The sequence below is a fragment of the Aegilops tauschii genome, chromosome 5, assembly GCF_002575655.3.
Source record: "Aegilops tauschii subsp. strangulata cultivar AL8/78 chromosome 5, Aet v6.0, whole genome shotgun sequence".
In the NCBI taxonomy this organism is placed as follows: Eukaryota; Viridiplantae; Streptophyta; class Magnoliopsida; order Poales; family Poaceae; genus Aegilops; species Aegilops tauschii.
In genome coordinates, this window is record NC_053039.3 from 120,579,421 (window position 1) to 120,591,166 (window position 11,746).

Below are 11,746 nucleotides of genomic sequence, written 5' to 3' on the forward strand. Positions count from 1 at the left end.
CAGTACTCTGATCACTCATTCATTAACCTCCACACAAATTGTTCAAACACAGCGTGAAGCAAGCTACCACGGCAAGCCGCACGCGCGAACTCTTCCCCTGTAAACCGTCCCGCACACCACTCAATCGCGCCAGTACAATTCCCACGTCACCGGCGCGCCGAAGAGAGCAGAAACCACGCCACCGCTTGCCTACACGGAGGTACAGTATCGTTCAGGACAAGATCGAATGCGCCACCCCACCGATCGCTTCGAACACTTGCATATTTGCTTGCGTGCATGCATGCACACTTGGATGCCTCCCGGGCGTCGTGCTGGTCCCGAATTTTGTCATCAACTCGGTCGGAGACATCATGATAAGGTCGTCCAACGAATCCATCCATATTCTACCGATTTCCAGATGGGAGGTAGCTGGTGTGTTTTGTGCTCATTCTTCTCAGCAGTAAATCCGCTGGATTTTTGCATTCAGCACTAATAAATCCACTGGACCCGCAACAGCAGCAGCAGCATAGCATTATCCAACAGGAAATCAACATCCACCTTTGACCGCCCTCAGAATTCAAAGGCTGTATTGTAGCAGCATCTGGACGTTAATTTTGGATGCATCCTCTGCAATGATATAATGCACCACATGGCCACCTCAGCTTTTTCTGAACCAACCAGGATCCGATGCTGCTGCTGTTCTTTTTTTTTTAACAGAACCTTCTACTGTCTTGTTCTTACCTTGGTTCCAAGACTTCTGATCAAGGCACTGCAACTTCAGCAAGTGAAAACGGCCACTGCTGCAGTACAGTACAATCAATTATCTCATGAGCAGTAGACGGTGGTGGCGTCAGAAGAGTGATTGCCCTTGTTCCCAGTGCGTACAATCTTGGCAAAGGCGGCAGGTTGGTTGCACATGCTGCCCAAGTGACGCCAGACGAGTACAGGAGACATTAGCTATCAGCCATCAGTGCCAGCTCCTCTCCGCGGCGGCCGCTTATTTTTATCCGGTGATTTGGTACTGATGCAGCTGGCCAAAGCTTGCACAAATGGCAACCCCCAGCATGATAGTATGAGCTTGCGACATGACATGGCGACAAAGCCAAGCCAATAAAGCCCCCCAAAGAGACAAAGAAGCCATCAAAACCGGCCTAACAACCCTATTGATACCAATTTATTTGACAGCCAGGACAAGGAGCATGCTGGGCTACAGGGGCCAGCCTGTGCATCCCAGGATAACATGTGAGGCTGTTCTATTGGATGCTCACAAGATGATGATGACAAGATGTACAGGGTCACCTTAACATATTGTATAATGTTTATTTTATATATGGCAATAAAATAAACAGCATAAACCAACTCTTTGGACTCGACAACCTACCGGACAAAATTTCTTACAGATTGAATGAACAAATGTAACTGTACAAGGAAACACCTCTCTGGACTCATCAAGGACGCCAGCCAAAATTTTGTATTATGAGCCTCAAAGCTGACTGTACGAAGCCCGATGATTCTTTGATGCACCTATAACGGAAGAGAATTTTTTTGGGGGAAAGATGGCGATGAAGCTAGAGCTAGATGTCTCCAGATTGTACATGGACAGAAACATGAAAGGATGAATATTGGGTGCTATATGCATTTACGCTGTCGCAAGGGCATGGTAGCTAAGGGTGGATGAGCAGATGGAGGAATTTGATGATTGACTGTGGAGGTCGGAACAAGCCTCGGGAAATACCGACTCGGAGTATCCAGAAATGTTGGAGCAAGACCAAGAGGCAGAATGCGCTGAATCAGCTATGGTGAAATTGATATTGGAGAGGCAGATATTGGTGAAAGGATCGCCATCGATTCCCGACAAAACTCCTGCAAACGAAATGTTTTTTCCAACCATGTCTTTTAAGGTGATTCCACTGATCTCCGGGAGTGCAGACAAATCAAAATGTTCATCAGGATGGCTTGACCAATCGCCGGTGAACTCGATTGCAACATGGACGTCTTCCATTTGGACATCTGATACTATCGCATCCCTTATATAACCACCACGGCCTGGTGCGGTCCTGAAGGATATACCTTTGGATGAACCATGAATATGAAGGTGATCAACATGAACATCCGAGATCCCACCAGACATCTCACTGCCAAATGCAAGAGCAGCTCCCAGTGAGGCTTGCAGATCCACTCTACTAATGTGAATGTCTGAGGTTGGCCTTCCAAATGTAATGCCATAGTTGTCCCACCCACTTTTTAATGAGATGGCATCATGACCGACGCTAATTCTGCTGTCCTCAATGCACATATTCGAGCATGAATCTGCATAGAAAACAGTACAGAAGTTATTCACAATCTTCAGCCATGCTACTGCAGTAGAACAATGTTCGCAAAGAACTTATACAAAAATAACACAAGCAATTTAAGGAAACAATAGATTTATCTTGCGGTAAGTAGATCTGAGGTATTTTATTCTGATTCCTTTCAATAGCAAGTAGGTTATTTTTACTAGCTCCTGGAACGCATCCAAATACATATAATGGCAACTCAAATTAAGTAGCAAAACACGTTTACTTGTGGAAAAAATCTTTATGTGTGTGAATTTAGAATATAAATATCCAATCAAAACCTAATAGATGATTTAGATTAAATATAATGTAAAGTCTTTTACTAAAGTAGCAGCACATGAAGAGCAGTGTTACCTGGGACAATTCCATTGGTGAGTGGAGCATCCAATCCAGTCTCGATTGTGACATTACGGATTGTTACATTGCTGGAAAAAAACATGTTAATACATCTCTCAAACACTAAGAATGGGTTTAGAATTATCTCTGGAAAAAAAAATGTCAACATACCTGCAATACACAGGATGTATACCCCATGCTGGAGAATCTAAAAATGTCAAGTTCGAAATCACAATTTCTTCCGAATCCTCAAACTCCACAAGATGAGGCCGGCTATAGTTCAATTTATTTGAGCGAAACCAATTCCACCATATCAAACCCTGGCCGTCTACGATTCCACTGTTCCCTGTAAAAATGTAATTTAAATGTGACTATGAATTGAATATACTAAAACAAATAACAAACCACATAAAATTCTGATGTCTGACAGAAGACTATATTTACCTGTAATTATGACATCGGTAACATTGTGCCCATTTATTAAGCTGCGATGCCTTGCACCCGGAAGATCAATTCCTTGGCCATATGATGGCAAAGGTTCCACAATTGGCCATTGTGTCACATCCTGCAGTGCAAATGCAAATTCATAGTCAATTTCAAATACAATGAGTATTGAATTAATTCCCGAGACTAAAAAGAATATATGAGGTATAAATAAGAAGTTTCTTCCTTTTATACTAATTTATGCTGCCTATGTTATCCTATTTCTCATAATTTCAAACTTCAAAATAATGTAGTAGAAGAAAACTCAACAAGACATCGTCCATTCCGTGATGTGCACAAAATATTGTGTATTACGGGCAGGCAATCAAAATCGGCCTACTAACAGGCATGATTAAAGAAAGCAGCTTGACTTCAAAACAATCCAAGTACAAATTGTTTTTCCTTGTTTGCTGGCCTCACATGGACAGCTATGTGTCCCCATCCGATGCCCATTTGTATTAGGAAAGACAAAACCGATGGGCAGATAGTCGAATATTGGGCCGCTAATGTTTATAAAATTTTATATACGCGGAAACCCATGTATAAGAAAATTCATAGTGATCTCTAAATATGCGCAAGACCAAAATAATGATTATACTAACACGAAAACGTATTTCAAGGTAAACATCACATATGACCTCTACCTAGAGACATGTCAAATGGTTCCAACTAAACATCTTTCACCAACCATACATAAACGAAGAAATAAGCTGACAGCTAAGAATATTGCAAGTTCCTAACAGTTCTCAATGTTAATGCAGTTGAAAGCGACAAATAAACCCACATTCATGCAACGATGTCTAAAAAGTCAATTGATATCAAGAAAACATCCTAAGCTCCTACTGTCAGTGTGGAACGAAAGCGGCAGGTATGCCACATCAATCCTGGAATAGGAGAACATCCAATCCGTGGAATCAGCAGCACTGCAGAATTCTCATGCTGATAAAATGAGAAGGCGTTTAACAAGTCACTAATGTGGAGAACAACCTCGGTGCCGATGATGACAGCGTCCTTCTCCAGGAAAAGGGTGAGGTGGCTGGTGAGGTTGAAGCTGCCGGTGAGCCACCGCCCCTTGGGCACGTACAGCTGTGCGCCGCCCTTGTCGGCAAAGGACCGCAGGTAGAAGATGGCGTTCTGGAAGGGCACCGTATTGACGGTCAGGCCGTCGCCGACGGCCCCAAACTCAGTGATGGTCACGCTATGTGGCCGCGGCCGCCCGCTGTACCGCGCACATTGCGCCTCCCCCTGCGCGAGCCCAATTACGGCAAGCAGCGATGCCAGAACTACCTGCAACAAAACAGAGCAGCACAAGAACACGAACCAGTCAGTACTAGTTTGCACTGCAACTCCATGAATCCAACACGAAGCTTCAAAAAAATTCCAGATCAATCAGGGAATCAAATTCGCAAGAAGCAAGAAACAGCGCGTCGGATCGCAAGATCTCAACAGGAGGATCTCGAATTTGGGGAGGACACCAAGCGGCGGAAATCAATAGCAGTGGGGCGCCCTAGCTCCCCACGGCGCCGTGCAACAACCAAACAGAACCAATCCGGGAAGGAAGCACCGGGAAGAGCACCTTCGCGGCCAAAAAACCACAGGAATTACTTAACCCAAGCGGTGATAAACGTACTTACTAGACTCGCCATGAGTGTCCCCCTTTGCGGCAGAAGGGGGGGAGCGGAGCGGCGAACCAAAGGGCAGGGGCCGAGAAGACGTAGCTCCAGGAACCGCAGGAGAGAAAGACGAAGGCAAGCTGCTAAGTAATCGGCTTCGGACTGAGAGAGGAGGACGAGGAAGGGGGAGGCGGTGGGGAGAGAGAAGAAGAATAAGAAGCAGCAGCCCGAGCAGAGCTGAAGTTTTGATGATTGGGTATGATACAGCTTGGCTTGTCCTAGTATTTGTTTAGTCCTCTAGACTTTAGGCATGAAAGAAAAATGCATAAAATATTATGCAAAATCTACGCTTGGGACTAGAAGAAAGAGGGAGGAGTAATAAATCTTAGAAGAAAGAAGAGGAGAGGCTGACCAGTGACCAGCGGGCTCATATGGCGGTGGTGGTGGCGGCGGCGGCGGTGGCGGTGGCGGTGGCGAGCACCCGACGACATGCTCTTTAAAAGGCTCGCCGACGACCTAGTGGGTTCACATTCTCTCTCGAGCTCAGAGACGATGAGTGTCAGCGCTCGATCTTGCTCCCACTAGTGGTGATGTTCATCGGATGAGGTTGACGACAAGGTCTGACGAAAGGGATGGGAGAAGGAAGGTGGAGGGGTAGTAAGAGAGGAGAAGAGAGTCGGGAAAGAAAGGAAGAAAGAAAGAAGAAGATGGCGGGAAAAAAGGGATTGATGGAGAAAGAAAGGCAGATAGGAACAAGGCGGTTTGCGCCCCGATGCGCCAAGGGATCATCTTGCCACAACGTCGTCCTAAATAATAAACTACTAGAAATCGTAGGTGAGCCAAAATCCTGTCACATAATGCTCGAGATAGAACTAACACTGCTATATACATTTTTTTCCATTTCTAAACAATTGGAAGGGTCCCAAAGGAAGCTGCATTAAGTCAAAGCGCTGAAAGTACATCTCACAAAAGGACTCGGTAAACTTAAAATTACAACCCAATCCCTAAAATATGCATGGATGTCCGTAGACCGAAAAGTAAATTTGCACCTGGGTCGTAATATCAACTTCTACTCAAATTTGCTCCGGCCATCGTCGGAGAGGAACCACTTGGGGTCATCGAACCACCTCCACGCTTCTCCAACACCGGAGAACCAGAGGAAGAAGATATGTACTCTAAGACAAAGTTGAATTGCCCCCATAAGGACACTTGCACGCCAGGAAGAGAAGAGGAACCAACGACGATAAGCTTGACAAGCAAAAGTTCCATTAGGCCGCCCTGTGGCCAGAAGAATCACCGGTGAGGCTTTGAAGAGGGAGCATCGGCCGCCTCTTGCAACTCCCCTGAGTGATGTCAAAGGCGTCGAAGCCTGCCGTAACTTCGCCACAAATGAGCGTCAGTGGTGATGAAGCACCTCCTAACCATTGGAATTGGGATCATCACCCCCCCTCCGCTTTGTGTGCGCCACTCGGTGGCCAGCGAAGCTGAGAAGGAAGGGTGATCCGACCTCCTGAGTAGGTATGCCAACGACCATGGATCATCGCTGACAGAAGTATGGTCGTATGCGACCGCACTTAGCTTGGATACAACAGAGACACGCTCCACCTTGGCATGATTCCATACATCTCTAAGGCACACCTCATCCTAGATATAGTATGTACATGACTTCCTCTTGCGCCTCTACCACCTCTAAACCCATTGGACTTGCCGCTAGATAAGAAAGTGGATCGGGCTATGGCCTCTTTCTCAAGAGAGACTCTCAAGTGGGCAACTCTCTCTGTCCGGCACTAGCCATCTATAGCTTGCATATTGATAAGCACAAATTCGGAAGCAAACCTTCAACAAAACTAACATGAATATCTTCAGATGGGATGACCTTTTGATTTCGGTCCATCACTTTGTCAAGGGTAGCGACTAGAGTCCACAACAAGACTCGGGGCTTCTTTGATTCAAAATGATTTATAGAGAAATTTTGAGGGACTAGATCCTTAGGTTTTTTTTATATGTTGGTCGTTTGATTCGTATGATTGATGTCCATATGATTTTTTGTAATGATTCCTTAGTACTACATTCCATACAATTTCCAGCATCCATACAAACTTCTTAGAAAGAATATTTTGGTTTTCCCGTATATATCAAACAATCCAAAATCATGTAGGATTCTAATGGACAGACATTGAAACCGTTTGTTTTTACTGTGTTTTTTGGAATCCTCCAAACCAAGGAGGCCCTGAGATATGCGATGCATGGAATAAATTTACCATCTTGTCTTATGTATACCACGGAATCCACCAAATTCATTAGTTTTGTAACTAAATTTATAAGTGGGTTATGTGTTTCCACGAATACTTTAGGTGGTATTTATGTTCACGGTGTACCCGTTGTTCACACGTGAGGTACCAATATATACCACGTAAAGAAATGCATATTATGTATAGTGATTAATTATGGGTCCTCGCCGACTTTGTTTTCACTCCCCTTTGTAAATTTTCTTTTGATTACTTCATGGCATGTCTTTTCTAGAATGTCATTTATTTCCAAGAATGGTGTAGTCTAACAAAACATCTGCCTAATACTTAAGCGCCTCGAATGGACAACATAATGAGGTCTGTGAGTGGAAAATATAAAACATATTACATGAGAATGCTATTCTTTCTAATTGTTGTAGACCTTTTTTAGGAACACTGCAGGAGCTCTGTTGATTTCGTTAAGAGAGAAAACAAATTCAGAGTTGGCTAGTTTATAAGGAACACAAAAAACCATCGAACAACCGAAAAAATAGAGAAAAACAAACGCTAAAACTAACCCAAATACACTACTAGGGAAAACCTTATACACAGAACATCATCAGTAGCGCCTATTAGACGGTCGCGCTACTACTAACTAGCAGCAGCGCGGGTAAAGCGATGTCAGGACCCCAGTCCTAAGCCACATCGATCTAGCATGTAACACATCATATCACTTTGCGGCCTCACGCATGGTATTCCCACGGGTGCCACCTTACCTGGCCCGGGACCGTTTGCGTCTTTTGGCTCAGGTATATGATAGTGTCGCTAGCATCCATATGATAGAGAACCCGGGCCGACATGACTAGTCGTGAACCCAAAGTGACACTAACTTACAGGGACAGGCATACATGACCCAGCAACGAACATGTCAGTCATCAGCGAGTGAATTCGGGCTGTAGCAACTGGGCTAGCAGGACTCCGGGAATCCGGGCTGTAGCAGGCTAACAGGACTCCGAAGACACCGCGTGACATTTCCCTGAAGGGACAGACACATGATCGAAGAAGGACACATGCCGGCCAGTCTAAGTGTTCCGGAGCAGTAGCAACTGGGCTAACAGGACTCCAGTAAACCGGGCTGTAGCAGACTACCATGGCTCAGTGGAAGCACTAGACTACATTTCCCCATAAGAGAGGCTACCAAGGATAGACAACTAGGTTGTCGGATCCCACACATACCAAGCATTTCAAATCATACACGCAATATGCTCGATATGTGCAAATACAACATGGCATCACAACAAAACTCTGCAACTCAAAGTATTTATTCATTAGGCTCCGAGGAGCCAGATATTACAAACATGGGTCTGATGACCCAGCATTCAAGTCATACAAGCAACAAGCACATGTGGAAGCTTAACTTTTCTGAGTACAGACCACTACAAATGAAAAAGGCTGAGAAGCCTGACTATCTACAAGACCCTGCCGGGGGCACAAGATCGTAGCTAAGGTAACAAGCTAACGTTGAAGTCCACGCGGAACTACTAGCAAGACTGAAGTCTCTCTGCAAAAACATAAATTAAGCAAACGTGAGTACAAATGTACCCAGCAAGACTTACATCAGAACTAGCTACATATGCATCGGTATCAACAAAGGGGTGGTGGAGTTTGACTGCAGCAAGCCAGCTTTGACTCGGTGGCTATCCTGTACTACGTCTGCAAGTAACTCTTTTGAGGTGGCGCACACGAGTCCATATATTCACCATATCAATACACCACTATGGATCCGCTCCCGTCTCCCTACGAGAAGGCCATCCATAGCACTCACACTTATCTTGCGCATTTTAGAGTATCCACTTCAAGTTATCTATGAACTGTACAGGCAACCCAGAAGTCCTTTTACCGCGGACACGACTATTCGAATAGATCATTTATAACCCTGCAGGGGTGTACTTCTTCACACACGCTCTCGCCACTTACCACCATGTACACGTCGTGTATCTCGGCAACCTTCAAGCGGAAGCCTGGCGAGGGAGTCGGCCACGACCTGACTAACCACACAAGTCTCTAGTCCAGGTTTATCGCCTATTCGGGTTCCATCCGCAAGGAGATCCGGCCGGGATGTCGCTCACGGCCCCAAACGATGGGAGCAGGGTTCCCAAGCCCAGCATCCGGGTGCCACTTGGTACACCGTGCCACTGTGCCTAGTCTGTCCCAAGCCCACCTGTACCGGGTGCCACTTGGTAGACTACTAGCACTACCTACAAACACCAGAAACTAGTTGCAACTCCTGGACAGAGATCAGGTTGATTAATAAGCCGAGAGGGGCCGAGTTACCGGAACCCAATGTGTGGTAGTAGCTGTTCATGGATCACAAACACAGAACTCAGTTCCTGAGGACGGTTACAATGAGACAACCCACCATGTACTCCTACATGGTCTCTCACCGCTACCTTTACCAAATCGTGTTCACACACTTAGCTCTCAACAGTAGGACATGTTCACAACTTTCCAATTCATCCCCAATGAATCAGACCCGACACAACTCTAAGCAATAGCAGGCATGACAAACAAGCATGAATGAGTAGGCACATCAGGGCTCAAACAACTCCTACTCATGCTAGTGGGTTTCATCTATTTACTGTGGCAATGACAGGTCATGCAGAGGAAAGGGGTTCAACTACCGCAACATGTAACAGTTGAATCGTTGTTTTCCTAATGCAGTAAAAGAGAGCAAGAGCGAGAGAGTGGGATTGTATCAGAATGAACAAGGGTTTTTTGCTTGCCTGGCACTTCTGAAGATAGTATAGTTCTTCATCGGTGTCATTGATCACGTCGTCGGAAACATCGTATACTAAAAGGGAACAACCACCGGCAAACACAAAAGGAACCAAAATCAATGCAATGCACATTCATATGAATGATATGTCATATTAAAGTACTGAATTGACCTAGTGCAACAGTTAGTCATATTCATTGAAAGTGGAATTCAAACCTATAGCAAATTCCAACTCCAAAACTAATTACCATTTATTCCATAATCATGAATTGTCCTATTCAGTGAGGTTAACTTTTTCAAACATGCATGAAAATGCCATATTCAGATTCTTTGGATTTTTCTGATCATTTTTCATATATATAACTTATTTCAATCTGAGTTATAGATAATTTTCTATGAAATTTCGAAGTTTATACTATTTCTGGAATTTTCTGAATTTGTTTTAATCCAGAAATTCCTTTACTGCGTCAGCATGACGTCTGAGTGATGTCAGCATGTCAACTGACCGTACCAGTCAAACCTGACGTGTGGGTCCCATTGGCCAGTCTCACAGTGCTGGCTCGTGTCACACACAGGTGGGACCGGTCAACGTACACGTCAGCAAGGTCAATGCTGATGCGTGGCTCCAGTCGAATTAGATTAATTCTAACTAATTGTGTTAGCCTGTTAACTAAACCGGTGGGGCTCGTCTGTCATTGAGCCTTGGGGTTAAACTAATATGTGATTAGTGCTAATTAAGCAAGTGCCACGTCAGCCCGCCGGAATTAAGCCGACGACAACCAACCGAGCGGCGGTGGCTCGCTGGAGTGGCGCTAGGGCAGCGGCTGGGGCACGCTGAGGGCACCAGGAGGGAGCCCGCGATCCCGCGCATCCAGCGGAGGCAGCAGAAGGTCGTGTGATGGTCTGTAGTGGCGGCGGCGGCGAATGAGGCGGCGGCCGGAGTTCGGCGAGATGCCCGTGCGGCGTTACAGCTCGCAGGGGAGCAAGCTGGGTGCGGGGGTGGGTCTCTGGCGGCGCTGGGAGCAGGGTGACGCGCACGGTCACGAGCTGCGGTGGCCCTGGCCACGCGGTGAGGAACCACGGTGGCGCGACCGCTCGGGTCCGGTGGTTAGCGCGGCTACGGTGCGCGAACGATGAAACAAAGAGGGGGACACGGTGTAGAGGCTCACCGCGCATTCAAACGAGGCGGAGGCGAGTCCGGGGGCGCGTCGGAGACAGCGTACGATCGCCGGCGATCTCGATCGGCCGGAGGTGAAGACGACGGCGGAGGCGGCTCTACAGGGCGTCCGGCGACGCACGGCTCGATGGAGAGGATGATGTAGACACGGCGAGGCTTGCGGGATGTCAGAGAGGCGAGGCCGTGGCGGTGGGCGCGGCAACAGCGAGCGCGGCGACGGCTCGTTCGAGTGGGTGTGCGCGAGAGAGAGATAGGGAAGGATAGGGACGGGGAGAGCGAGAGAGAGCCGAGGGGGCGGCGTCGCGTCGCCAGGCGGGGGATTGGGTTGACGGAGAGCGCGACACGGCGAAGCAGGAGGTGGTGCGGTCGGGTGAGTGCGCTGGCTGCCAGTGGGCACAAGGTTGAAGACAACCTTGCCCCTGGTGGGCTGGGCCAACAGTGCCAGGCCAGCTGGGCTGCAAGGTGAGCGCCAGGTACGTTCTCTCTCTCTCTCTCTCTCTCTCTCTTTTAATTCTGTTTCTGTTTTTCTATTCTTTTCTCTGTTTTGATTTAGTAATAAAATGCCAAACCATTTTGTGAAATGCTGAAAATATTTGTGGGCACTTGTGAAATTATTTACAACAGCCCTCAAATACTTTCAGAATTATTTGGACATGTAAAAAATATTTATAGTATTTAAATGTCCAAATTCAAATATTTATGAATTAATTCAATAATCCAGAGTGTCCTAGAAAAATGCTCACCATTTTTTCCAGGGGTTTTAGCCCAATTCAAAAATGATGAACTTTTCTGCAGGGCATTTTGGGTTCATTGAAAAT

At 46.4% G+C, this 11,746-nt stretch overlaps 1 protein-coding gene across 1 annotated transcript; it reads right to left on the reverse strand.

The window, feature by feature from the left end:
* Positions 1-1,267: 1,267 nt before the first annotated feature.
* LOC109755960 (probable polygalacturonase) lies at positions 1,268-5,001 on the reverse strand. The gene is made up of 6 exons (XM_020314836.4): positions 4,769-5,001; positions 4,122-4,421; positions 3,096-3,216; positions 2,823-2,997; positions 2,670-2,740; positions 1,268-2,289 (listed from the first exon to the last, which is right to left on the reverse strand). The coding sequence occupies exons 1-6, from the start codon at positions 4,778-4,780 to the stop codon at positions 1,619-1,621; spliced, it is 1,350 nt and encodes a 449-aa protein (XP_020170425.1). The 5' UTR covers positions 4,781-5,001; the 3' UTR covers positions 1,268-1,618.
* Positions 5,002-11,746: the final 6,745 nt, after the last annotated feature.

What these genes read in the sequence shown, in the direction of transcription:
- LOC109755960 (XM_020314836.4), bottom strand. An exon ending in CTGTCATCATCGGCACCGAG is followed by an intron (nt 3,217 to 4,121) that starts GTTGTTCTCCAC and finishes TTTGCACTGCAG; the next exon opens with GATGTGACACAATGGCCAAT. An exon ending in TACCGATGTCATAATTACAG is followed by an intron (nt 2,998 to 3,095) that starts GTAAATATAGTC and finishes ACATTTTTACAG; the next exon opens with GGAACAGTGGAATCGTAGAC.